Genomic DNA, 26490 nt, shown 5'->3' with positions numbered 1-26490 from the left:
TAGCTGGTTGAGTGAACACAAAACCACATTCAAGACCAGAGAAAATTATTTAAAGAATGCAGATTTTATCTGAAAGGATGAACAGTGATTTTAGGATAATGATGTTGCTCGTTCATGTCAGGTCAGTCCAAGTTATTATTTTCATATATACTTTTTTTATCACTGATGATGATGATTATTTTGCAAAACATTTATTTTTGTTTTGCTTTGTTACCTTTACAGTTATGTGTCTCGTGAATAGTCACAGTTTAGTTAAAATTGTGCTGAAAAAAGGTAATTTAACAGAGATTTAATTTGTGATACAAGTTATGATTTGATTAAATGCTTTTTTTTCTGTCATGATTTAGTGTGCATGTTGACGTATTATCAAGATGACGTTGCGGTTGGAGGCATTTAAGTGAACAACAAACCTTTAATTTATCATAAAAAAACTTTACTTCATGAACGTCCATGACATACACTTGTGCTAAAACAGTTGGTGGGATTGAAACAAACATCTCCATAACAGTACACTCTTGTTTGATTACTGTACTTCTTGTGTTGGCATTTTCAAGAACTGCAAAAATTCATACGTCTTGTGAAAGAACAACAGAACTACTGTACGTCACTTCTGAAGAACACTACAGTGAACAACAAAATTCCTACAAATTAATTCTAAAATCACACTGTAAAATTACACTTTTTACAAGCCTGTAAAAAAAGCAAATATTCAATCAAAAGAAGGAAAACTGAAATATTTATGGCTCAAAAGTGCAGAACATATGTGCAAAGCAACCGCATATACCGATCTCCTCACATACAATTCATACAATCGTTCATTAAATAATTTCAAGTGAGTGATTGCAGTTCCTAAGTGAGGCCAAACAGACAAGAACAAAACAAGAAGAGTAAAAGACAAAAAAAAAAAAAAAAACTATGAACTTGTTGATATGTGTGAGAATGAGCAATGGCACAAATCACAACACATCTGGCACTGTCTCACCGTCTGATTACACAGAGGCAGGGAACCAGAGCTGTCTGGCTTCTTCTGACAGCCTCCGCAGGTTTTCTTGCTGGTGAGTCTATAGAGAATATACTGAAAACATCCGTGCTTCATTATCCAGGCCGCATGAACGCGAATCAAATCCATTAGAGAAGATTTACATTTCATGACCTTTACGATCTCGAGTGCAACATGTGTATATATAGCGACACCGACAGTGTGATGAGATTATTCAGACAAGACTATACAGTAATTACAGCGTGTTTTTCACTTAGCTTTTTCCTTAAGTTCTTTTCAATGTGGCAAGGGCAGGAATGTTAAGTGTGAATATATGGCGCTCTTTAGAGCGGGAATGTCTTGTCACATGTACAGGTGTTTTCTGTTGCATCCTGCTCATTAAAACATCAGTCATTTATGCATCTTTCACAACCAAGGGCTGCAAACAGGAGGGACACGTACATTACCAGTAACTCTGATTAGTCTTCGGTATTGGCATATAAAAATCTTTTTTATTTTCATCTCCCCTTCTGTTAATAATGAGCTTGATCGAGTACATTCAGGATCCAGCAACTCGATGAGCGGTCACGTGTGATGTCTCTTGTAGTGCTCGTGGTGATAGTACTGTGCGAAACCAGAGAATTTCCTCTGCAACTATGTCGTCCGAGCTGCAAAGAGGGATCGTGGTCGTGGTCGGGGTCCTCTTGTATGTCACACGAACGAGGAGAAGCCTGTGACGGGAGTCCGTGAGCCTGGCGCGGGCTGGCCGGCGGGGGTGTAGACCCCGCCAACGCTGTGCTGTGTGACCACTGTCTGATAGTAGGACTCGGTGTCCCCGCTGGCACATTCATCGTAGGAACAGGCCAGCGTCTGCTTCAGCCCCTTCTGCTGCCGCTTCCACGAGTTGAAGTATGAAGGGTCGCTCATGTAGTGATTCACGAACGAGTGTTTGATCGGCTCCTCTTCGCACTCGCTGTCTGTGGCCTGATCATGGAAATACGAGAGGGGAAATCACACACTTGTTTGCGATATCTTGTACGCAAGAGATAATGGAAAGTCAGCTGGTCAAAGAAAACCCCCAATCGACCCTTCGCAAAAAAAAAAAACCCCCGCCCTCATTCGTTAAAGTTGCTACGTCCGACAAGCCATGCTGCTCTCACACCACACATCATGTTCTCACGCGGTGAAGAATAGATTGCAGAGCAAAGAACAAACTCACAAGACAGAGCAGGTTACTATAAATATGAAGCAAAGTCTCAGCTTTCAAAGTCTGTGATTTTTTTTTTTAGAGAAATTGAAACAATTAATACAGTTTTGTGGCTCTTTAATGTGTCATGACGGATCACTGTAGTGCCTAATTAGTTCAAGTAGCACGTGAACCGGTCATCTCTTCCTCTTTACTAGTTATATCATGAAATAAACATGAATGAACACCAGAAGGTATCTTGTTTCAACCGGGGGAAAGACGTCAATACACAGCACGATTCAGGTTCAAATCCACCAACGTTAATCTACTCTCCGGTCTGGCTTGTCAGACAAAAATAGGAGATTTGGCATTATGACTGGTCAGATCGCCTGTCAATCAAACTCTCTGCGAAGGGTTAATTGGGTAGATATGCATCACTCCACCTCAGACTCTGATATCTCTGCAGGCCTCTCTGTCAGCGCGGTGCTCTCTGTGGAAACCATGCCGTTGTAGTTGCTACAGATGTCTTCGTCAGAATAGCGTAGTCCGGCTGGATTGGGTCGGGGAGGGGACCTGCTTGGAGACAAAAGGAAGTGGTAAGGGCATATGTGGCGTCAGAGGTAAGCCTACCTCCCTTTATTCTAACCCTGTGTAATACTGTAGGAACTTAAAGTGCATTGATTGTCAGTACTGTTTCAATTTATAAAGCAGTTTGAAAGTCACTTTCAAACCAAACAGCATTCTGTTAGCTAATCTGGGAAATTTATTGAAGCTGTTGTGAAATCTGTCTGGGGAACATGAAATTTCCAGTCATATGAGTGGAGTGAATTCATCAGATGACGCACATATAAGCTGTGTGGTTAGAGTACCTTGTGCCGTTCTTCCTCAGGAACACACCCTTGACATGGACGGGCCTGCTGTTGAGCTCTAGAGCCGTGAAGCCTCCATTGTCCAGCGTGACTGTCTCCTCCACCGTGGACACAGCTTTACCTACAGCAGTCAGCATATCATCATCCCAGCAAAAACATCACCTGGGTTAAACTTTAATCGCTGTTTGCTGGATGGCGTGGGAGTCTGAGTGGGCGGATGTGTTTATCTGGATGAGTATGTATGCAAATTTACAGCATATAATGATTATGTGAGGGAGGATGGATGTGTCCTGAGAAGACTGAAGAAGTTTGGTTCAGGTCACCTGTTCCGCAGCTCTTGTACTTCCTGTTCTGTCCGTGCAAGACGAGCCCGAAAACCACCAGCAACAGCAGAATCAGGCCGCACAACGCCAGCACGACCAGAAACCACCACTCCTCATAAAACGGGGTGTCCTGTTGGCCTGTTTATGACAAAAATAATTGGAATATAAAGAAATAAAGAAATGTACATTGTTGAAATTTTCACAATTTTTTCATTATGATTTTTTTTTTGGCAGATTTTGGGAAGTCAGACTTGAAAGATTTCAATGAAACCATGTAGTGTAGAACATGTGTTATCAAACAGCCTTAAATAATGGTGTAAACAACAGTCTAAAAGGTTTTAGGCTTGTCCACTTTGGACCTCTTCCTGAAGTAGTACTGTATTATTCGACTGTATTGCTTTTGTAGTGTAGACATTCATGTGGTCATGTGGTTTCAACCGCCACAAAAGACTGCCTAGTCACTGTCCACTGACCTGACCTGTGAGAGTAATGGGACGTGTTTTGCAGACACGCACCAAAACCAAGATTTCAACTTTGCTATTTTGGGCCAAAAGCACACCGATTGAAATTGTGGCTACCATTCGTATTCTTTCTATTCCCTTCCTTTCCCACTCGTAAGCAGGGTAACGGCTTCATTTATTCAATTGTACTTGTGTGCCGCACTTGGTGCTCCAGTCAAAGTGATGTAGAGCTTGACGAAATAAGAGGGGACAAAATCCAAACACAAGTAGTCACAGGAAATGCTTTTAAAACAGTGGTTTTCAAACTTTTTTAAGTGAAGCAACCCACATATATGTTTATGATAGGACAGTGAAGAGCTGACAGGAAGTGAAGTGGGAGAGAGAAGGGGGATGGGATCGGGAAAGGAACTCGAACTGGGATTCGAACTCAGGACACCCATAGCGCAACGGCGCTGTATGTTGGCACGCTGATCACAAGGCTTTTAATAATCACTGAAAAGCAATATATCTTTTATTTACATCACATCTACACTTTGTTTATTATAATGAGAGAATAAACATGAGTGAACAGACTGAAAAAAAAACAGCAGTGCTGAGCGGTAAGTGGATTCTGAGTAACTAAACGGACTGGCGACTTCGTAAAAAAAAAAAAAAATAAATAAAAATCAACAGATATATCTGCATTGGCTGCAATGTTCAATGCTACAAAAACACATTGTTAATAGAAACCTTTGATGCTGTTCAGAGTGCAAACACAAAGAGACACATACACACTGGAGTCGCTGTATGGCTGCTGCTCAATTTCATTTTAGCGTTTATTTTGTAACTATTTTGTTTTGTTCCTGGTCCAGTTTTAAAAAAAAACACACGTTAAGGAAAGGTGTAAACAATAATGCATCTGGGCTGACCTTGTGATCGGATCACTAAAAATGCATCTTAACTCCAGGTGTAAACAGGGTGTTAGAAAAGTAACTGACAATCCTTTATATTACTCAAATTTAATTTAACAGTATTATTGATAGCCCTCAACTTAGGAAGATGCTTTCTTACTTGAGAGAAGCAGCAGTGATCTTCTACCATATTTAGATATGATGCATGTTTATTGGCCCGCGTCCTATCTGCTCATCTCTAGTGCTCTAGAGCAAAGGAGAGCATGGCCTAAATGTGCCAGATCTCTCCAGTCATATGTGACAGCCGCTGATGGACTTCTCTGACAGCAATACTGAGCGGCAGTGACATCAGCTCACAGACAGATTAAAGCATGCCTGTGGTATGAATATTTCAGTCCCATGACATGTGAGATGTTGATAACATACTCTGCTTTTCGTGTACAAACAGACCTCTAGGACTTGCACCACACTGCATTAATTACTTGCTGAGGCAACATGGCAGTTTTTCTTGAAAGCACTAGCCTATGGTTAAAGAGAAAGACTGAGCAAGACAAAAGAAGAAAGCTCTATGACAGCTTCATTTTTTTTGTTTGTATAACTTTAGAGGGTAACATTGAAATCTTGCTTTCAAATCCACGCTTTGTCACGGACGAGGTCAAGGTTAAAGCCACAATGAAACCTGACTTTGTTGTTTATTATTTGTGATATTATAAACCAACTAAACATGTGACAGTCGCTGTGATGAGACTAAGTAAACATCTCGAAACTGTTTCAGTGATTATTACTCGACTACAATATTCAGAGATACAAAGGTCCTCACTATATTTGTTCAACAAATAAATCGAGTCTCAGGTTCCTTTTAAGGCACTGGCCTCTAGATGACCCCAGTTACATTTATTCAATTTCCTTATATAGCAATGAGACAGAAACTGGAGGTATTGTCTGTGATAAGGGGACAGACTGGTAGTTCAGAGTCCATGTGTTACAAGTTCAGGATGTGGTTGCTCAACCACAGGAAAACAAGGCAATCCCAATGATAAACATTTATAAGAGCAAAAGAGAACCGCCACATGTCTAACACACAAATGCACTGCAAAACAAATCTATAAAAATCAATATATTCAGTATTTCTGTGTTGTTTTCCAGTACAGACATCTACTGTCAAGACACTATACATTAATAATACCTGAAAAATAAATGACTTATGATATTAAGTCTTGTTTTCAAAAAAAAAAAAAAAAAAAAAAGCTAATGGGGGAAGAAAAAAACAGTTTTCCATTTGAAATAAAGAAACAGTTCATCCAAAAAGGAGAAGAAGAAAAAAAGGCCATCCAAGATGTAGAAGAATTTGTTTCTTCATTTTTAACAGATAATCTTAGTTAGATAGAACGTTTGAGAATTTTGTGTTTAGGAGCTAAATTTCCCTAAATTTGTTCTGCTGAAGAAACCTACATTTTGGATGACTTGGGTGATACATTTTTGGGTGAACTATTCATATAATGTTATTTTTTCTTATCCACTTGGTCGATTCCTTTTTTTCGTTTTAAGCATAAACTTACTTTTAGATTTTTTAAATCATTTTGCTTATCAAATTAATGTATTGTATACAGTGTGAAAACAAATCAGAGAACTCAATATGGACTCACTCCTCATCTGAGCTACACATATTCATTTTATACACATATACACTAACTAAACGTCTACAATTAGTTAACTTTTTTGGTATTTTTATTCATCCTACCAAATTTTAGCAGAAGCATGAGTCGACGTTTATGAAACATGTCTGAAAGCTTCATTAAGACTTGAGGAGCTTTTTCCAGAAGGACATGGTACAAACAGTTCATGTGGGTGTAAAAGTCACATTAGAGCTAAATAATACTAACAGTGACTGATGCAACACTCTGTCAAAATCTCTTAGATGACTCATCTCACTCAGTACAGGAGGCCATGAAGAGAGTGTAATTACCTGACATGGCAGCAGAGGGCGCACTCGGCTCGCCGTAGCCGAATTCGTTAACGGCCAGCACTCTGAACTGGTAGCTGATACCCTGCCGCAGGCGGTCTAGACTCACTGAGTGAGAGCTGCTGGTGGGAGGCAAGTGCCGCACAAACGTATCCCACATCCCTTCATCTGCGGAGAGCAAGGTCACTTCCAATGAAAATGTCATCATGCACTTGGAAGCACTAAGTTCATTACTGTGTCCCATTTCACTTAGCAGACGCTGACATCAAGACAGCAGCTAGCAGCTGGTTCATTGCCTGACAAGCATTGATGTTCAATGTGAATGAAACCATGATGACATGGAAAGGGCAGTTATACCAATGCATCCCAGTAACAACGGCAAGCAAATGTTCAGTAGATTATTTCAGACCAGCATTCGGACTCCTAAATTAAAACTCGTCGGGTGCCAAATGTGAGTAGAAATTCGTTTTGACTGATAACGTTTCTAGGAAATGCAATATGACGATTTGAACCGGAAAAAAATTAAACAAAATACTTAAAATAAATAAATAAATAAAATCTCGCTCTTTAGTAATTTTTAGCTCATCTGGGATGGCTATGTTTTTCTTACATAAGCCGTGTTTCCACCGCAGGAACATTACCCAGGAACTAGGGACTTTGGGCTGGTACTCTGTGTGTTTCCATCGCAGGAACCAGGAACTAAATAAAGTTCTGGGTAAAAAAATGCCCCTCAGAAAGTCCCTGCTGGCGAGGTGGTACTTTTTCAAAGTTCCAGAACGTTTGGGGGCGGGACTTGCTGAACTTGCTAAACATGCTGATTGGTTGAGTTCACGCAGCATTGTGATTTCAACCACCATTTCTTTGGATCATTTTCAAAATATAACTGTTATTGTGTCATGAAATGTAATTTTAAAAGTATTTCAGGTGAGAATGTAGTTGTTTAAAACTTAAATTAGTGGTTTATTTATAAAGACGACGCCTATTTAAAAATGTGTTTTGCCGATCTCGGAGACGTGAGCTCCACGCGATCAGCGGGAGCTCAGTGCTTATGTATCCACAGAGAGCAGCCTTACCTCGGCTAGACCTTCTGACATTCGCTGCTGGCCCTGATGTCTCTTTAGTGGTTAAAAAAAATATAATTCGTTTTGGGTGAATCTAACAGGTAATCTTTGGTTAGTGTTCAATTTATCTATATGTTAAAATGAAAATAAAAAGAGGCAATTAGTGTTCCTTTAGCTCAAGTGGTAGAGCACTGCGTTAGCAAGCACAAGGTTGGGGGTTTGAATCCCAGGGAACTTATGTTAGGAAAATATTGTTAGCTTGAATGCACTGTAAGTCACTTTGGATAAAAGCGTCTGCTAAATGCATACATTTAATTTAATATAATATTTTGTTTCATTGTAATGGCTGTATATTTACACATTTCCCTGAACTAAGTACATTTCTGCTGCGATTATTACGTTCAAATGAAAACGAAAGGAGGCAGTGGTATTTCGTTTTATTGTAAATATACAGAGAGGAAAATTGCAGTAGCCAAGTCGAGCTGACTGATGTTATCAAGTTTGCTGCTGTTTGCAGAATTACCGGATTTGCATAGTCACAGACATCACACTCCCGAAAGTGTACAAAGTCTGAACTACCGAGGATGCAAGTCCAAAATGTGCGTACTTTGTATTAAGAAACGCGCAGACCTACATCACAGGCTATTTGCCTAATCTTCCCGGTACTTTAGACCGCAGTGGAAACACAGAAAGCAACAGGTCTGGGGGAATACAGTTCCTGGGGAAAAAAAGTTCCTGGTACAATTGTTCTGAGTAATTTCGGTGGAAACGTGGCAATAAACCACCAAAATGGAAATACATGATATTGAAAATGATGCAGTGAATGATACAATGACCTGCATTGAAAAAATATGCAAAAAAAATAAAAAAATAAAATAAAAAATAAATACATGTAAAATAATAATAAAAGAAAAAAAAGAAAAACATGTTTGTCATAGCAACAACAATATTTGTATAAAAAAAGCAAAATAAAGATGGCTGGTAAAAAATTGTCGGTAGATCTGTGGTAAAAAGATCGCAAAAGACATTTCTCCACATGATCCCAGGTGAAATCTAAATGTAATGATGCTACATGAAAATAATTACTACATACAGTAAATTATAAAACTATGAACAAAATGTAAAACTGCATTTTAGAAGTATTTAGTTTTTTAAAGTTTAAATTTCTCATCTAAAATTGAGATTTTATTTAAATATCAGATCACTGAGAGTTCAGAGGTTTTCGAGGTTTCAACTTGGTTGGTTGTTAACAAAGTGGAAAGAACTTTGGCACTTCTTAGATTTTGCTTAAATGTTTAATTGCTGCTTTAAATTTAAGGTTTCGATTTTGAAATGAAATATTTGAAATGTTTATAGTGAATTTTCACTGAAATAGTGAATATATTATTAGCAGGTTTTGAGTGATGTACCTGATGGCCGTGCTTCGATCACATAGCCCGTCACATGTCCTGCTCCTGTATCTCCTGGTGTCCAGTGGATGTTGAGCATGGATCCTGTCTTTGTGATCGACATTTCTACAGGAGATCCAGGAGACCCTAAACAGAGAGGAGAGCGTGCAGTGAACTGAGAAGAACAGGCGAGCGATCCGACCCTTGTGAGTGAAGGCCTAAAGCTAAACCAAACGCCTACAACACTGTGAGATATTGATCCATGCAGGTGTTTTTTCACAGCCTGGATTTCTGACACCTCTCGCCGAGGAGTGGGGAATGTAAGCTGTGCTCAGCGACCCTGAGAGGTTTGCTGATCTGTTTTTGTTGTTGTGTTTGTTTGGATGTGCAGCTCACCTTTGACAGGACCCGCTGTGATGTTGGCCTCTGCCTCAGGCCCGTAGGCGATAGTCTTGGCCTGCACGCGGAAGCAATAGGTCACACCCTTGGTCAGGTCACGCACCTTCAGCCAGCGCTGCCAGCTGCCACGGATATCCACCGTTACCACTTTAGTCACACCTAATGTGCACACACACACACACACACAAGACTGCACAATTACACACTACCACACAAGAGCCGACTCCTCTTATTCACACAGACATTACAATGCAGCAGCATCTTCCTACCTAGGAACAGCGAGTCAAAATCAATTACTCCAGTTATGTGCGATAAACTATGTTGACATTAAGAAATATTATTAAAGTCAGACAGTTTCTGCTTCTGGCTTTGAGAAAACTCAACACAGAGCTATGGAAACAATAACAAGAAAATGAGTTTTCTATTAACAACGCATCACATCATCACCAAACATCAAAACACTACTAGCGAAGTTAAAAAAGCCACTGTCTGATTCAGTGGAGACATGCAGACCTTGAATAGGGGCGCTGGGCTCATATACCACCCTGTAGCCTTCCACCACACCGTTGGGGGACAGCGGGAAACCCCAGGACACGTTCAGAGTGCTGCTGGTCACCTCGGAGAAACTGATGAAGCTGGGAGCGCTGGGGGCTGCGAGAATCGTGTCGTTTGATCAATGCAACTAATACAGATTACGTTAAAGCAATACACCATTAACCCAGGGTTTTTACCATGATTACACAGTGTTCTGATGCATAATGTAACCACATGAAGATCTTGACCACATTATGGGTTCGTATTATAAATCAAATTATTTAATTTGTTTCAAAGAGCCATACTGCATTCAAAAGAAGCAGAAAAAAAACAAAAGATACTGACTGAGCACATAAATATGAAAAGCAGTAAGATAAAATGAACAAACTAAAATGACTTTTAATATCTATGGAAAGCACATTTTCTCACTTGATGGATCATGGAATTATTGAAAAATATTTAAAGGAAAGAGGCTTATTTGTTGTACGAAATGGGAATATGTGACTAATAATGTTGTTGTTTTGTTCATAACTTAAAAGATGCTTCCTTCCATTTAACTTATCACAATAATTGCTGCTCAGTTTCAGAAAATTTCATGAATTTGTTTAAATAATGAGAGCTTTAATAATTAAGTTGTCAAAAAGGATGTTGCAGCAAATAATCTTTATTTGAATAAGTTAGAAGTTGCTGTGAATGTTTAATAAATACTATACATTTTAGTGTTAATCAACTGAAAGCTTTTAGGTAAAGTTTTTAGTTTAACTATAGGGTGTTTACAGTTGCTACGCATCATAACAACTTACAAAAAGCATATTAATATAAAATTGAATGGGTATGTGTCACAGGAGTGACATATATTGCCTATTTTCCAACAGCTTTGAATGTGGCACATCCAATCCAATTTCAGAGTCTGACGTAATATGTTAAATAAAAACAAATCTATAAAAGTGACTATACCCCACTCTCTCAGTGATTTTACAGTGCTAGCTATGCAAATCTGTTCTTTTACACAAATGCAGCTCCTTGCTTTAGGAAATGTCAAAGAGAGGTAGAGGTGGTGAGTTTCCTCTGTTTGAACAAATGAGGTCACATCGAGACCATTTGAATAATTTTCAAATGTTTTTTTTTTAGGTGACTTGTGGGTAACGAGCCCCTCCCTGTCATTTCAGTGAGGTGGAGCCTGAAGTCAAATCATTCCCTGCTTGTGCGTAATTCATTACGACAACATTTATAGAGTGAATGATTTAATGCAGAACACATGAATTGCTAATGTGAATGATGCAACGGTGATATAACGCAGCATTCTCCAAAATATGATCAGGTGTCGACCTGGTTTTCATGCATGGAGTAGAACACAATATGGAAGTGGACGTGTTGCCCTTGGCACACTTTCTGTGCTCCGATTTATAGTTTGCCTTAAAAGGTGTAACGGTTTGTGCTCAGGTCAGAGCATTCACAATGTGAATGGGAGTTTAATGGCCGTTAGGATGATTTGTGCAGATGCTCACCTGCCTGAAGAGTGCGCCCCCTCCTGGGCTCACTGAACGGACCGTCTCCAGCAGCATTGAAGGCGGACAGCTTGACCATATAGTATGTGTAGCTGGTCAGGTTCTTCAGTCTCATGCTGGTTTCAGGCCGGAAGAGAATCTTAACTCTCTCCGTTTCATTCTGATTGTCTATCTCCCAGTAAAGAATCTACAGGCAACAAATAGACTGAATAAGACAAATTGACCTGCTCTGCTCAATGCTTGGCTAATAAAATGAAAAGGAAACATCCTGCTGCTGTTAGAGAGAGAGAAGGATGTTCTGTAGCAGATCTTGGCAGGTGGTGCTGGGGAGGTGGTGGGATATGATGAGAACACGCATAGCACACAGGCCGAGCATTCATTGAGTACGTCCGGTTTATACTGGTAAATTGTAATGAGTACATGAATCTGATTGGCTGGGAACATTGAACTGAATGGACCAATTAGAATGTTACTGTCGATGTTACTAGATTGTATATATTAGCACATCTGGAATGCTGTATTGGCATTCATTACAAGCATTCAGCACAATAGTCTGTTTTATAATCTAATTTATTCAATCCACTATAGTTATATTACACTAGTGAAATGTACAGAGAGCTTACAGTCTCTTCACTGATCATTAGAACTGAAGTGTTAAACGAAACAACAGGGATCTCTGCGTTAACATGAATCTGCCATATTACCGCCAGGACATTTTTATATATCAATTTCATGCATATTTCAGCAGATATTCAGTTAACCCTCACCCAAATGGGCAGTTCTCTAAAACATACTGTCTGGCGCCATTATCTAACTCAGTAAAATCTGTGGAGAATATAAGAGAGAAAAAAAAAGACAAAAGAAACAGATTGTAGATATTCTTCCACCCTAGAGAGCTTGAAATGACAGAGGTAGAGGGGAGGAGAAAAAGAGGACGGATAATAAGAGTGTGAGAGAGACTGGACGAGGTGGGTGGTTCGGGGGTGTCACCTTATATCCCTGAATGATGCCATTTTGGGTCTCGGCAGGGGGCGGCTCCCACTGCACCTCCAGCTGTGTGGATGACAAAGTGTTGATCTGGATGTTCTGAGGAGCCACGGAGGGAGCTACGAAAGAACAGAGGAGATACTGTAAATACATCATCACACTCAATACCTCCAGCTAACTACTACAAAAAACATCAACTGTGCCCCGAAAAATGAGTTTCACTCATGCTGCTTCGGTGCTGGTGCCCAATCTGAAACCATTTTTAAACCTGACATTCTCACCTCTGACGAACACAGAAGAAGATATTTTGAATAATGTTGGCAACCAAAGAGTTGACGGTTTTCCATACTATGGAAGTCAATGGCTACCGTCAATTCTTTGGTTACCAACGTTATTCAAAATATCTTCTCTTGTGTTCAACAGAATAAAAATACAGATTTGGAGCGAGTTAAGGGTGAGTAAATGATGACAGAATTGTCATTTTTGAATGAACTACAGTATCCAAAAAAGTCAGTGTACACACAAAGTGGAAACATCCGTTCCTGATCAAGAGCTGGTGCCAGTGGAAAAGTAATATCAGATGAACACAGACTCCAGCGTGGCTGCCGCCCTCTGTTGTGTCTCAGTTAAATGTCATTCATTAAAGGGGCAACGAATACATAATCCCCATCCGTCATAAATCACAGCAGCAGATGCAGCTAACCCAGACACAGCAATCATCAAAAAAGAAAGAGCGAATTTAATAAGACCAAACCTGAAAGCAGAGCTAGCATGACAGCTCGTCTATTTTAGGGGCTTGAAAGTCGAGTTTACGTGTAGTGAAGCGGGCTGAATCATTTATGAGCGGGAATGAATTACAGCTGTGGACAGTGGGGTTCAAAAGAGACTCGACTGAATGAGCTGTTAAAATAAAGCACAGACAAGCTCAGTTCCAACATCTAAGTGAGCTGTCTTGCTGTCTACACAGGAAGCATCCTAACCCAAACCCAACATTTCAAGTAAGATCTACATATTGATGTCAACTCCATATGTCACAGCACTGTCAATGGACCAGCTAAAAAAGCTTTGACACCAGTGTAAACCACATTTAAAGAGGAAATATGTCAAAATAAGCCATTTTTGCAACATATCAAAGTTTTAACCAGCAGTAAAAAACAGAAAAAATCAAAACGTGGCAACGGTTTAAAAGCAACCCAGTTCCGTGGAAAAAAAAGCAGACTTGGCAACCCTGAGCTAGGCCGTTGGGATAGCAGAAGCTTTGAGGGCAAAGCACCCTTCACGCCCGCTCTCCGCCTCTCTTTCCCAGCCTACATCTCTCTGATCCCTCTCAGGGTATCTTCAGATGTTGCCGACCTGACGTTAATCAGAGGGAAATTCATTTGTTTGTTTGGCTGTCCCCCCCTCCTGCTGCTGGGAGTAATCTCCACGCCTGGCCCCTTCTAATGATACTGTTAATAACCTGATGTTGATAACCCCGCCTGCTCCGCCAGCTGCTTGAGTTCTTTATGACAGATTCATATTTTCTGCTTCATTAAACCTCTTATGAGAGGAGGCCAAAAATGCTGCAAAGTGGTGAAACAGGTAAAAAATAAAACGTGCACGCACACCCTATCCTGCCAAAACTCTCACCGCGGCTGCTTTTATTAATACTGTGGCACTACTTCAGAAACGCTACTTAGAATTCCATAAATAATCCTGCCAATGATTGGGCGAAATGCAAAACTGTGCAGCCTTGACAACATCCTGTCTGTGCAGCGTCAGCCTGTTAGCATGGCTGGAGTGGAATTAAACAGCAAAAACGACAGTTCGCATTTGTAGCAATTTGCCTGCGCTCGATACTTTTAAGCATATGTTTGAAATGCGGACGTAATGCATCTATTTGCTAGCAGTGGGAGGATTGTTTTTCCCACTAAAGGCCTTTTCATTGATCATATGAGATGCCCCGCGTGAATATAGATTTGTCTCGGCCTGTGTAAGTGATAAAAATCCTTTCTTTTGGGGCGTACCCAATAAAACAGCACAACAATTATCAGTTTTCCGTGGAATAGCTGGAATGTCATATCCGGGCTTCCTCTTTTGGCAGCTCATTAGACGAAGCGCTCGGCTCTTCAGCCAGGCAGCTGGGTATTATTCAGCTCAATAAATATACCGAAAAAATATGACTGTTTTTAGTAACAAAACAACTTGAACTCAAATTGAAAAGCACTTTACAATTCGGCAGTACAAGCTAGCTGGCAGGAGCCTGATTGTAAGGTAGGGAAGAACAGGGAGCTTGAAACAGCAAACCCTTTATTCAGACAACTTTTTATATCTCCAAGCACTCCAGATCCATGTGGTCCTCTTAGCACCTCATCCTCAAGTCCTCTTTAAAAGAAGCAAACTCACATCGGACCAAAAATTTGGAAGACTGAAAAACAAATTTTTTTTTTTTGATGCATTCACATCAAGTAGTCCCAAATCTCTTTTTAATTTCACTTTCCCATTATACAATCTGATATGGAAATGTTAAATACATTCAAATCTACTGTATCATAACTGTATCATAATCATATCACACATCTATATATTTGTAGTTGTTGTTATTTAAAACAAAAACAATAATGGATTAGAACAATTACTATTATGATACATTTCATATTATAGGGGTGAATAATAATAATAATAATAATAATAATAATGATAATAATAATAAACCTCAGTATTGGAAATGATTGAAAATGATTAATTAGTATACCTGTATGTTTTAAAACTGATGTGTTGTATACAGTGTATAATATATCTCATTCTTTCATTTGCATAACAAAATAATTAGAAGCAGCACTTTGTATGGTTATCGGTAATAGCCATATTTTTTAGTTCATATTTAGATTCACACAAAAGTGAAAATAAGGTAAATGTAGCACTTTGTGTCCACAATTCAATTTGAATTTGAGTTTGGTTTATATGAAAGTGGTTTAACTGATCCAAAAACACATCCTAAAGTCTAGAAATGGATTCAAACCAAGTCCATCAGGTGGGTTTGTGTTTCTGTCACATTAGGCAGAAGCCCACCATGGCTCTGGCCTCTGTCCTCAAGTTCCCTCTTCATGCCACTCCACTAAGGGAACACAATTCATATCTGTCAACTCATGTCATGCCTTATTCCCTGAAGGACTGGAGACAGAGCACATGCTGTCCTGTTCCTGGAGAGCATTACGGCGCAGGCCTCCATCTCATCGACAGTGGTCATCACCACATCTGTCAGGGTGGAGCGGCAGAGATGTTTTACTGTGAATTTGCTCTCTCATTAAACTGGTTCTCCGGTGGGATGATGCCAGAAAAGCACGCTGGTCTGGGTTTGACAAAAGTCTACTCAGCCGTCCCCATAACCATTGAATTATGTTCTCAAACTGCGCAGGTTTAGAAAATACAAGATAGCTTATAATCCCCTTCACATCAGGGCTCAACAATAAGGATGGCCTGGATGAAGTGTGGGGCCTGTTGGAACTGGATATTTACCATTTTTCATCAAAAGTGTCTTTATGAATTTATAACAGTTATGGAATCACATAGCCTTATAGTTTACAGATAATATTAACTAAACTAAAAACAAAATAGCAACTGTTGGACTATATACAACACATTGTTTTAAGGTAATATTGCCAAAATAAATAATAAATAAATAAATAAAAATAAATAAATAAAATAGCTACAGCTATTGTGATCAAAGGGATATTATTATGATTATCAATATTAATCAAACATGTTTTTGCTTCAAAACTTTTGATGAAGAAACAGCTGGGTATTTCTTAACAACAATTTGTCATGCCAGAAGTGCATAGCAAACGTAATATCAAATATACATTTTTCATCAAAACTGTCTTTATAAATTTATAGTGTGGTTGTCAAACACTTAATCACAATTAATCGCATCCAAAATAAATGTTTTTGTTTACATAATATATGTGCGTGCGTGTAATATCAATTATATTAATATAAATATATACATGTAATTATTTTCAAAATATACTGTATGTATGTATGTATATATATATATATATATATATATATATATATATAAATAAAGGTACATACACACACATATATTATGTAAACAGAAACTTTTATTTTGGATGCGATTAATCGTGATTAATCATTTGACAGCACTAACTTATAGCAATTATGGAATTACATTGCCTTATAGTTTTCAGATGATATTAACTAAAATAAACTTAGATAAAACAAAATAGCAACTGTTGAACTATATATAGTACACTTTATAGTTTCAAGGTAATCTTGCCAAAATAAAAAATGAAAAAAATTCAATCAATAAATAAAATAAACCATAGCAACAGCTATTCTGGGAATATATATATTTGCAAACAAAATATTTATTTTGATAAATTAAGAATTAAAAAATTATTTATTAAAAATGTTTTATATCTATTTGTACACAATCGCTTACCTGCTTCTCCAACAAACACCTCTACCGGAGAACTTGGAGGGCTTTCGCCAATGACGTTGTAGGCAGTCATCACAATTTCATAGCGTCTATATTTCTGCAGCTCTGATGGGAATTCAAAATTACAAACAGAAGATCCATAAGGGTGCTTGAAAGGCACATCTTGGCTTTGACACAGCAGATAAGAAGAATGGGAACACATCTGGGTAGAAACATCTCTGAGATAACCACCTACTGTTCCATATCAGTGTGGATACAGAACAGATTGGGTGTGATCTCGGAGGCATTACTCTTTCCAAACTCTTTGAACAGTATTGATGAGATGGTATGGGGGAGACTGAGAGCACATGCAAGTCTCAGGTCTGAGGTGGTGTGCAATGGGATTCACTTTGAGAATATCTCGGGGCCAGAATGTTCCTGGTCAGAGTAGATGGATTAGAGGAAGAACCTTGTTCTCTGAACAGGAAGAGTATTAGGGATTACACACTTTGCCAAAGGGACTTTGAATATTTTGGACTTCAAAGCAGAATGACGTAAATGAGAAAGATGGCTAAATGAAACTTACGTGTTAGCTCGAATTCGGTTAATGAAGGATTGCTGACAGTCTTCACAGTGCTTTTGGCTGTGGAGGGAGAAAGAGCAAATGATGAGGAATACATTACTGAAGAAGCAGCACAAATCAAAGGGATATTTCATCATGGCAGTAAATCTTTGCTTTTCAAAGTTGCTCATCACACACTTCACCAAGAGATTGATGAAATTCCACAATGCTCATCTAGCGCTCCAATCAAAACCCGCAAGAAACCAAAGCCAGTCAGTGATTAATGATTCAACGGTCAATATACAGTACTAAATCACAAGCTAGGGAGCATTAGGGACTTAATAAGATTTCTTTTTGAACACATACTGATCCAACATCACTTGGGTAAAATTAAAGAAAAATCTGGTCATTCCTCTTATACAGTCTCTTTTGAGTGCTGTAACTTAAACAAATATGCCTTTGTAGCTTTAAAAAAGGGCTTCTATATGATCTTACTTTAGACTTCATGAAGTATCTTCTCATCAAACTCAGACACTTAAACTTTTTTACAACGAATAATTGAATAACAGACAAACAGGTGCCTAAATAGTTAAAAATAAAGAGATCACTTAGTGACGGAGAATTAAACTTTTTTTATAATTATAATTTTATATTAATGTCATTAAAACAAGGAATGTTGTAAAGTAAGAAACAAGAAATATCACACAATATTACTTAAATCATCAAATACTTGCTCATGCTTGTGCTATTGTTTTTCCCACCAAATATGTTATAATTAGTATAGCTTTTCATAGATAAAAGGGATTCAAACATAATAATAAACTGACACTTTTTTCATGCCAGAAGTGCATAGCAATCACAACATTGAGTGTATTTTATAGTGATACTTTACTTAAAGGGATACTCCACCCCAAAATAAAGTTTTTTGTCATTAATCTCTTACCCCCATGTCATTCCAAACCCATAAAAGCATAGTTCATCTTCTGAACACAATTTAAGATATTTTGGACAAAAACTGGGAGGCTTGTTACTGTCCCATTAACTGCCAAGTAACTTACACCGTCAAGGTTCAAAAAAGTATGAAAACATCGTCAGAATAGTCCATCTGCCATCAGTGGTTGAACCGTATTATTATGTAGCGATGAGAATACTTTTTGTACATTATTTTTGTTTTATTTTCGCGTGTCAAAAGTATTCTAGTCGCTTTTTAACGTTATGCTTGAATCAATGATGGCAGATGCTTTTCATACTTTCTGGACCTTGACAGTGTAAGTTAATTGGCAGTTAATCGGACAGTCACAAGCCTCCCGGTTTTCATCTAAAATATCTTAAATTGTGTTCTGAAGATGAGAACAAAGCTTTTATAGGGACGACATGGGGGAAAATGATTGATTACAAATGTTTAATTTTGGGGTGGAGTATCCCTTTAAGTGTACTTTATAGTGATAATGTTGTAAAAACCTGATACAATATCTATTTTAAATCTATTTAAAAATTAGCATTTAATTTAGCATATCAATAACCAGACGGAAGAAGAAATGCTCAACAAGAATGACTCAGCTTTGTTTCATGTCACATGATCCAGAAGATTTTGTACTAAATCTTTGTATCTGTCCGACAGCACACTACAAACAACAATTATAGAAACATACAAACAAATCAGCACAATAAAGTAACATAAACTGACTTGGCTTTAGCAGAATGCTCTAGAAAGTGACAGAGACCTTGTTAGCTTCTGGAGTAGCTGCTAACTTTTCAATGTAAGCTGTTAAGCCTGAACAAATAGAGCATAGCTCCGGTAATTTCCTCTTGGCATTTAGGGTGATTTCAGCAGGGAGGCACATTCGGCACTTAACAGACCTCAGATTTGAACATGTAAGACGAGTGGAGAGCAGAGGAGAGATATTGCACTCCTGCCCTGACCGGTGCAGAACACAGGGAAAGGAATTAAATATGCCTCCGTGCTCGGCTGCTCCGAGCTTGTGCATTTAAATGCTGTCAACACTGCTGAGTCCAATTTGTCAAAGGAGATTTAGCAGCCGGATCCGGGCTGCGGAAAAAGAGCCCGTTGGGGCGCTCAGTGCCGAACACTTGAGCTCAAACTCATGATTCCGCACCTTACACAGCCTGAGCGCGTAATGAGTTCACCTACGCTTAGCCATCCGTCGGAAAATTATTCTCTAACTGCAGGCAGGACGAGCATCCTAACGCTTTGATAGCCCTCAAACTCAACTGATTTGCGCAGTGTTCAGTGTATTAATGTGTATTAGTGCTGTAAAATGATTAATCGTGATTAATCACATCTAAAATAACAGTTTTCGCTTGCAGAATGTATGTGTATGTATCTAAATATACATAATAAATATACCCAGTACATACACTATGCAAGCGAAAACTGTTATTTTGGATGCAATTAATCGCGATTAAAGGGACACTCCACCCCAAAATGGAAATGTTGTCATTAATCACTTATCCCAATGTTGTTCCAAAACCATAAAAGCTTTGTTTGTCTTTGGAATACAATTTAAGATATTAAACTGGGAGGCATGAGACTGTCCCATAGACTGCCAAGTAAGTTACACTGTCAAGGTCACACTTGTGATGCGGCTGACACAGAAGAGCGTGGGCAGTTTGAGTGACGTGGAGAGACACAGAGGAGACTGTTGACAATAGTTATTTTTGTTTTATTCGCGTACAAAAAGTATTCTTATCACATCATAACGTTACGGTTGAACCACTGATGGCAGATGGACTATTCTGACGGTGTCTTTCATCCTTTTCTGGACCTTGACAGAGTAAGTTACTTGGCAGTCAATGGGGCAGTCACAAGCCTCCCGGTTTTCATCTAAAATATCTTAAATTGTGTTCTGAAGATGAACAAAGCTTTTACGGGTTTGGAACAAGATAGGGGTAAGTGATTAATGACAACATTTTCATTTTGGAGTGGAGTATCCCTTTAATCGTTTGACAGCACTAATGTGAATTTCGTCATTTCGCGTCAAAACTCGCCTTACTTTAGTGTAGTTGTTTTTTCAATAAGTGGAATGGGTTAAAGTGTTCAAAGAAGCACTCAAGCTATAAATCACGCCTGCGTGCAGACGTTTCTGGTTCAAGAGGAGAGCCTCCTCCCGCTAGTTACCTGTCAGTTCGGTGCGCAGCAAGGAGCTGTTGACGGCCCTCTTTGACTCCTGCGGTGCGCTGTCATACTGCAGCTCACGGTAGTAGAGCCGATAGCCCACCAGAACCCCATTCACACTCTCCTCCTTGGGCGTCTGCAAAGGGACAGATTAAATTAAAGGTCACATTCCGCTAGCTGTTCTCACGGTCCTTATTAAAGCACACCCTGATAAAAAGCCGTCCCGGCCGTAACTGACAGACAGCACTGACTGATCTCCCATCGTGTCTCCGTGTGCGATGCACGCTGTCAAACGGATCAGATAAATAAAAGATGAGGATTTAATTTCTGAGCCATTCAGTCAGTGGGTAATTAACAAAGCTCAGAGCAGAGCGTAATCAACTCGGCCTACGGTTCTGGTGATAAAACAGACAGTAGTGAGAAGATCCGGGACTCAGAGGTCAGTGAATAAAGGTTCCAGCTACTAATTAATATCCCTTCAGATTGCAGGATCGCTGTCGTGCGTGGGTATTAATTATCCTGGGCTTGGCGAAGCCCTTTGCGAGCTCTGTAAATGTGTCAATACCAAATGTCATTAATTTATGCAAACCTGCACGAGGAATACTAAGCGATGCATGCCAGGCTGCTCAAAGTGAGGCGAGGCTACCTATTGACAAAAGTCAGATCATTAAACAGAACAGGACTGTAATTTCACTAGTGATAGCCTGTAACATGCCGCTACTCTTCTCACAGGCTGGAGCCGGTTTGTTATCTGGCTATCAGATAAACTAATGGGGGTCAGGAGTTCACTCGACCCGGGGTGGGCCGGCATTAGCGTACCTGCCACTGCACCAGCACCGATGTTGTCGTGGAGGGTTTCACGGCTTGAATTGTGGGCGATTCATCAGGAACTGCAGATGCACAGAAAATTTGATAATAAGTTCACATAAACAACAAGAAATCCCATTAGGCAAGTTCTTAGTTCAGTAAATACAGTCATTTTTTTTTTTACTTGCCATTATGTTGTTCTAAACCTGTATGACTGTATTTCTTCTGTGGAACACAAAAGAATGATTTTTTGAAGGCTGGCCTTTTCAGTATATATATATAAGTGCTGTTTTAGATTTTTTATCTAAATTTAGCATTTTTATCATGTTCCTATGTTTAGGTTCAGTAATTTTACTCTAACGGCAATGTATACCGATCTTTTTCTATGCAATTAAAGGGAAATACATGAACTGGTGTTTCAAGGACTGGTGGGTCCAAGCTCAAAAATGAGCAGTATAAAAGTACTTTAAAAGTATTTGACCATATGATATCATATGTTATCGTATGATATGATCATGTTACATATTGTGTTGTAAGATTTCGTTCTGCGAGAAACAAACAAACAAAAAACATTTCACACAACTCAGGTTACACCTGCATTGCGGTGCCAAACTTGTACAGTTTGAAAAGATTAAATGTTTGAATGTTACAGCTAGACGGTTAGCAACAGACACCAAATCATGTGCCTCACATTCATGTGCTTTGGACAGTCACAGTTGTATAAACAATCATCTCAATTTGAGGAGAAAAATGTCAAATGGTGGCAGAAAATATATAAACCGGAGTAAAGAAGATACCGTTTAATTTAGACTTTTATAGTCAGAAAAGTCCATTGAGGAAAATGTCAGTCGGCAATATATATATATAGTGACACCACAAATAAATGTTAATCCAGGGTTTAGACACATGTCAGAATATGAATACCCAGGTTTAACCCTGGGTAAATAATGAGCAGTGTGAAACATGAAGCAAAATAACCCAGGATTCGGTTTAAAATAGGATTAAAATGACCTAGGGTTAACTATTGCAAGTGTGAAAAGCCCTATTGTCATAAATACAAATGTCTTCTCTACTAGCAAGTTTTGAGTCATTTGACCAGGGGTTTACAAACTTTTGATGCCCTTGATCCCCATTTATGATGGTCCCATTGCAAGAGACCAAAGGCATTTATGAATTCATTTGTAACCCACTAGTGGTCCACTGAGCCCAAGAAAAACCCAAGAAAGTCACACAAGTTTAGAATAGCATAAGGGTAAGTTAATAATGACAGAATTAAATCAGCTTCAAGACTTCAGCTTGCAAGTAAATGGTGCAGATCAGACTGTAGCTCCTCTATGACTTTTATTTGAATCAATAGCGCATCAACCAAAGCCAGTAGATACAACGCGCTCATTATTACTCACCATCTTGTAAAGTGGTAATTGCATCCGTCTCTTGGCTGTACTTGCTGTCTCCGACGTCATTAGTCGCCATCATTCTGAGCTTGTATGAAGTGAAGGGTTTCAGCCTGAGGGATTGCACAGCTCATGAGCTCTCTCATATTGGACAAAGACCTTTCCCATCACAAATGATGTGGCTCAGCAGTGCATGTATGAGCTAGTATCTATAAATGTCAGGGACACAATCCATTGAAGCCCAAAGGGCACGCGCTGGCAATTACAGAGTTTTATCTTAAAGCACTTGAGGCAGAGAGGTGAGGACGGAAATAAGATACGAAACACGCTCATATAGAGACATGAGAGCAGCATACGCCACTTCACAAAAACAGAAATATGTTATGAACTACTGAGGTGGTGGTAAATTATGTCAGGGAATGCAGTTTAATAGGGCTGCACAATTAATTTGAAAAATAAGTATTTTAATTAGATTTAATTATTTTTTAAATTATAAATTATATTAATATTATTATTTAATAATATATGTATTTTTTTATTTATATTAATATAATAATATATACTATATAAATAATCACAATTACTATTTTTGTCATAATTGCACAGACAAACTTCCTAGACTTCTTCAGCTAATTTGAATTAAAGTTTACATTTACATTTAGATTTATTTAACAGACTCTATTATCCAAAATGACTTACAGTTGGGGATCGGATAAAGCAATTTTCAAGTTTCATAAATACCAAGTTTCAAGCAATTTTCAATGAAGTACAAGCAGACATTGAAGAACAGAGAAAAAATACAGATTAATTAAAATTGTAAAAATACAATTAATTAAATATTATTAAAATATACTAACATTATTCTTATTTGTTATATAATATACAAAATATGAATTATATATACATTTACAATACAATTTTAAAGAAAAAATAAGTAATAAACAATTACTGTTATCATAATTGAACAGCCAAACTGTCTAGCAGTTTAAGTATAATTCAATAAATATTATATAAAAAAAACATCAACATATTAATGATTTAAATTATTAAAATAACACACTTCATAAATATCACATCAGCCCTATTGATTAGTGTTCTTCAACCACTGTGTTGAAAATCACAGGCACAAAACTTCTTGATTTTGATTTCTTGATTTTGACAGTAAAGGGAATATGTAGAAACAATTTCACTTTAATTTCTAATTTGTTCATTTACCCAAGACACACTGCACAAGCCAATTGGGCTCATTAACGAACTAAACATATCGTTTAGGTTTCATAACTGATCTCTGTAGATTGAGATGAGTTGCACGGCACTTTCCAATACGAGGGGGTTTTCTGCTATTCATATTTGCTTGGTTAAAGGGAATGTTTTTCCCATGATGCCCCACTCCTAAAAGCCTCCAGCTGGTAAAGACACAAATCAGTCCTGAATAATCCATTTAGCAACAATCTGGCTGTTTAAAAAAGCACTCAAAAGCTGATGGCTGAGAGAGTTTTCCACTGAGAAAGGGGACTCATCATAATCAAGATGAGATGGCCCTCTGAATGCATATAAAATACTATTCGACTGCCCATATAATCATAGCTGCGGATCCGGCATAACTCATATGCAAAAAGCTAGACCGCCTGTAGCCCAACGTACTGATTGTTTCTCACTCTCTCAAATTGGATTGAGTATCATAAATTGCTGCAGAGGAAAAAAGGCACCTACACATTTAATAACACTCCCTCCATACTGCCCTTATTATACGGCCCTCATGAGCCCTGCAGGGGAACACATGTGGCTTCGAAGCAGCGGAGAGTGAAATCAACTCTGTGAGGGTCACTGGAGGCCAGTCTCTGGGTAAAGCCCCTGGTTCTGTTGTTTGTGGGGGTTGAGAAACGGCAAAGGAGCTCACCTGTCCACTTCCCAGGAGGTATAATTGTGGCTTATAGCAGAAGAATGGGTGAGCCAGTCTCCGTTGGGCAGCTCCCGCGCTTGCAGGGTGAAGTAACGGACGGGAGAGGAGCCGTCCCCTCCAGGCACCCAGTTGAGCTGCAGTTTGCGGGACTGCACGTGGTCCTGAGGCACCCGCAGCTGCCGTGGGGGCTGCGGTCGCTCTGATGGAGTAGAGATAGATGTGAAGTGTGAGTTCAGGGGTCAGGCTGGTGTTGCTGACTGTTCTTAATCACAGGACAGGACTCTTCAACTCATGTGTGCATCAGTCAGCGGGTCTCGCCCTGGCCTCCCCCACTCCCGTGTGACACACAACTGCATAACCTTATTGATTTTTATGGGAGAAATCAATATGGAGAGGCATAATTGTTTATTTAAAGGTGTGTAGTATCGACCGCCATTAAAGATGCAGATCATGCGCAACGAAAGCCATGATTGCAATGGCCTTGCCCATGCAGCTTTTAAAAGCACCAACCGAGCAGCTTCAGGAGGTCAAAGGATGATGTGTAATCACTCTCTTTAACCCAAACTATCTGTCTGTCTCAGAATTGATTCCTTTATTACCAGTGCAGCAGTTGGGCTGCATATCATGTAGTAGTGCTAAAATATTGCAAAGAATGATTTGGATCATGCATGCATTTTTTTTATTTATATAAATGCATAGAATCAACAGAAAACAAAAGCAATCCATTTTAATTCCGTAATGCGACTTGGTTTCGGAGTTAAATAGGATCCATTTTTATCTATGGTGAATGGTTTTGGATGTTTCAGAATGAAGCCAGACTTGAATTTGAGTTTTCAATCTATTGTGCATAAATATTTTCCTCTTGCAACACCACCAGCATCTGTTTCTGAAGTTGATTTTACCCATCAGAGGAATTAGGTGTATCCCAATAGTAATGCTTCTGTTACAAATCTACTTTTGCTATTATTGACAAAATTTTATGTTATGACAAAATGATGTTAACATTAAAGGTGCACTAAGCAATTTAAGAAAAATGATTTGACCACAGCAGTCAAAAAACACACTTGTAGCCAATCAGCATTAAGGGTGTGTGTCTTGAAATGACAGAGAGAAGAGAGCGCTCATTTTAATTGCACAGGACCAGTGTTAAAGACGAAGACGAAAAATATTCATTAACAAAACAAATTCTGTGAAGACGAGACGTTGACGAGCTAAAACTAATATCTGATGATAAAAACTATGGCGAAATATATGCCGCATCTTCATTAACAAGAAGAGATGGGACTATAATGTTGTTTGAGGACTACCGGACATTCAAAATACATCCAATAGGCTACTGTCTTGTCCTTAAACATGTGCATTTCTGTCATTGTATTGCAATCGGATAAACGGCATTCACATATCTATTATATGGCAGCCGCAGTGAATGGGTAGACTAACAAAACGGGAGCTAGTGATGTGAAACAATGGCCTTAGCACCTGAAAGGGTAGGGATGAGGTAATCAAAGTTTTCCCTGGAAGTCACAGTTCATTGTCGATTAAATTAAAGTTAGTGAAGGGGGGACAGGCAGAATTGCACTGATAGAGGAGGTCTCTCTCGCGCACGCTCCACGTCTTCAGTTCTCATATACAGCGCGCGATCAGTTTTCAGCGCTCAAATACACACATAGCAGTCCAAATGTCTGTTGTGTAGAATATCTCACGTAAATACAGCTATGGA

The 26490-nt window shown here is 38.9% G+C and overlaps 1 protein-coding gene across 4 annotated transcripts in view; it reads right to left on the bottom strand.

Moving 5' to 3' along the window:
• Positions 1–392: 392 nt before the first annotated feature.
• LOC127951780 (protein sidekick-1) overlaps positions 393–26490 on the bottom strand; it is a 285662-nt gene continuing 259564 nt past the window's right edge. Inside the window, exons 30-45 of one of the 4 annotated variants that reach the window (XM_052549813.1) lie at positions 24768–24969; positions 22877–22980; positions 21486–21556; positions 20670–20802; positions 17555–17611; positions 16993–17094; positions 12552–12667; positions 11562–11748; positions 10033–10170; positions 9517–9678; positions 9142–9267; positions 6675–6839; positions 3358–3495; positions 3035–3155; positions 2609–2741; positions 393–1963 (exon numbers count right to left, since the gene is read on the bottom strand). In XM_052549813.1, coding sequence (XP_052405773.1) covers positions 1691–1963; positions 2609–2741; positions 3035–3155; positions 3358–3495; positions 6675–6839; positions 9142–9267; positions 9517–9678; positions 10033–10170; positions 11562–11748; positions 12552–12667; positions 16993–17094; positions 17555–17611; positions 20670–20802; positions 21486–21556; positions 22877–22980; positions 24768–24969 — 2228 coding nt within the window. In that variant the 3' untranslated portion in view covers positions 393–1690. The remainder of the gene's footprint in view (positions 1964–2608; positions 2742–3034; positions 3156–3357; positions 3496–6674; positions 6840–9141; positions 9268–9516; positions 9679–10032; positions 10171–11561; positions 11749–12551; positions 12668–16992; positions 17095–17554; positions 17612–20669; positions 20803–21485; positions 21557–22876; positions 22981–24767; positions 24970–26490) is intronic. The other 3 variants (XM_052549814.1, XM_052549816.1, XM_052549817.1) reach the window with 3 other exon arrangements.

Source organism: Carassius gibelio, chromosome B3, assembly GCF_023724105.1.
Source record: "Carassius gibelio isolate Cgi1373 ecotype wild population from Czech Republic chromosome B3, carGib1.2-hapl.c, whole genome shotgun sequence".
NCBI classification, from domain to species: Eukaryota; Metazoa; Chordata; class Actinopteri; order Cypriniformes; family Cyprinidae; genus Carassius; species Carassius gibelio.
Note: the sequence above shows the minus strand (reverse complement) of the source record. Positions and strands in the feature narration are given on the sequence as shown.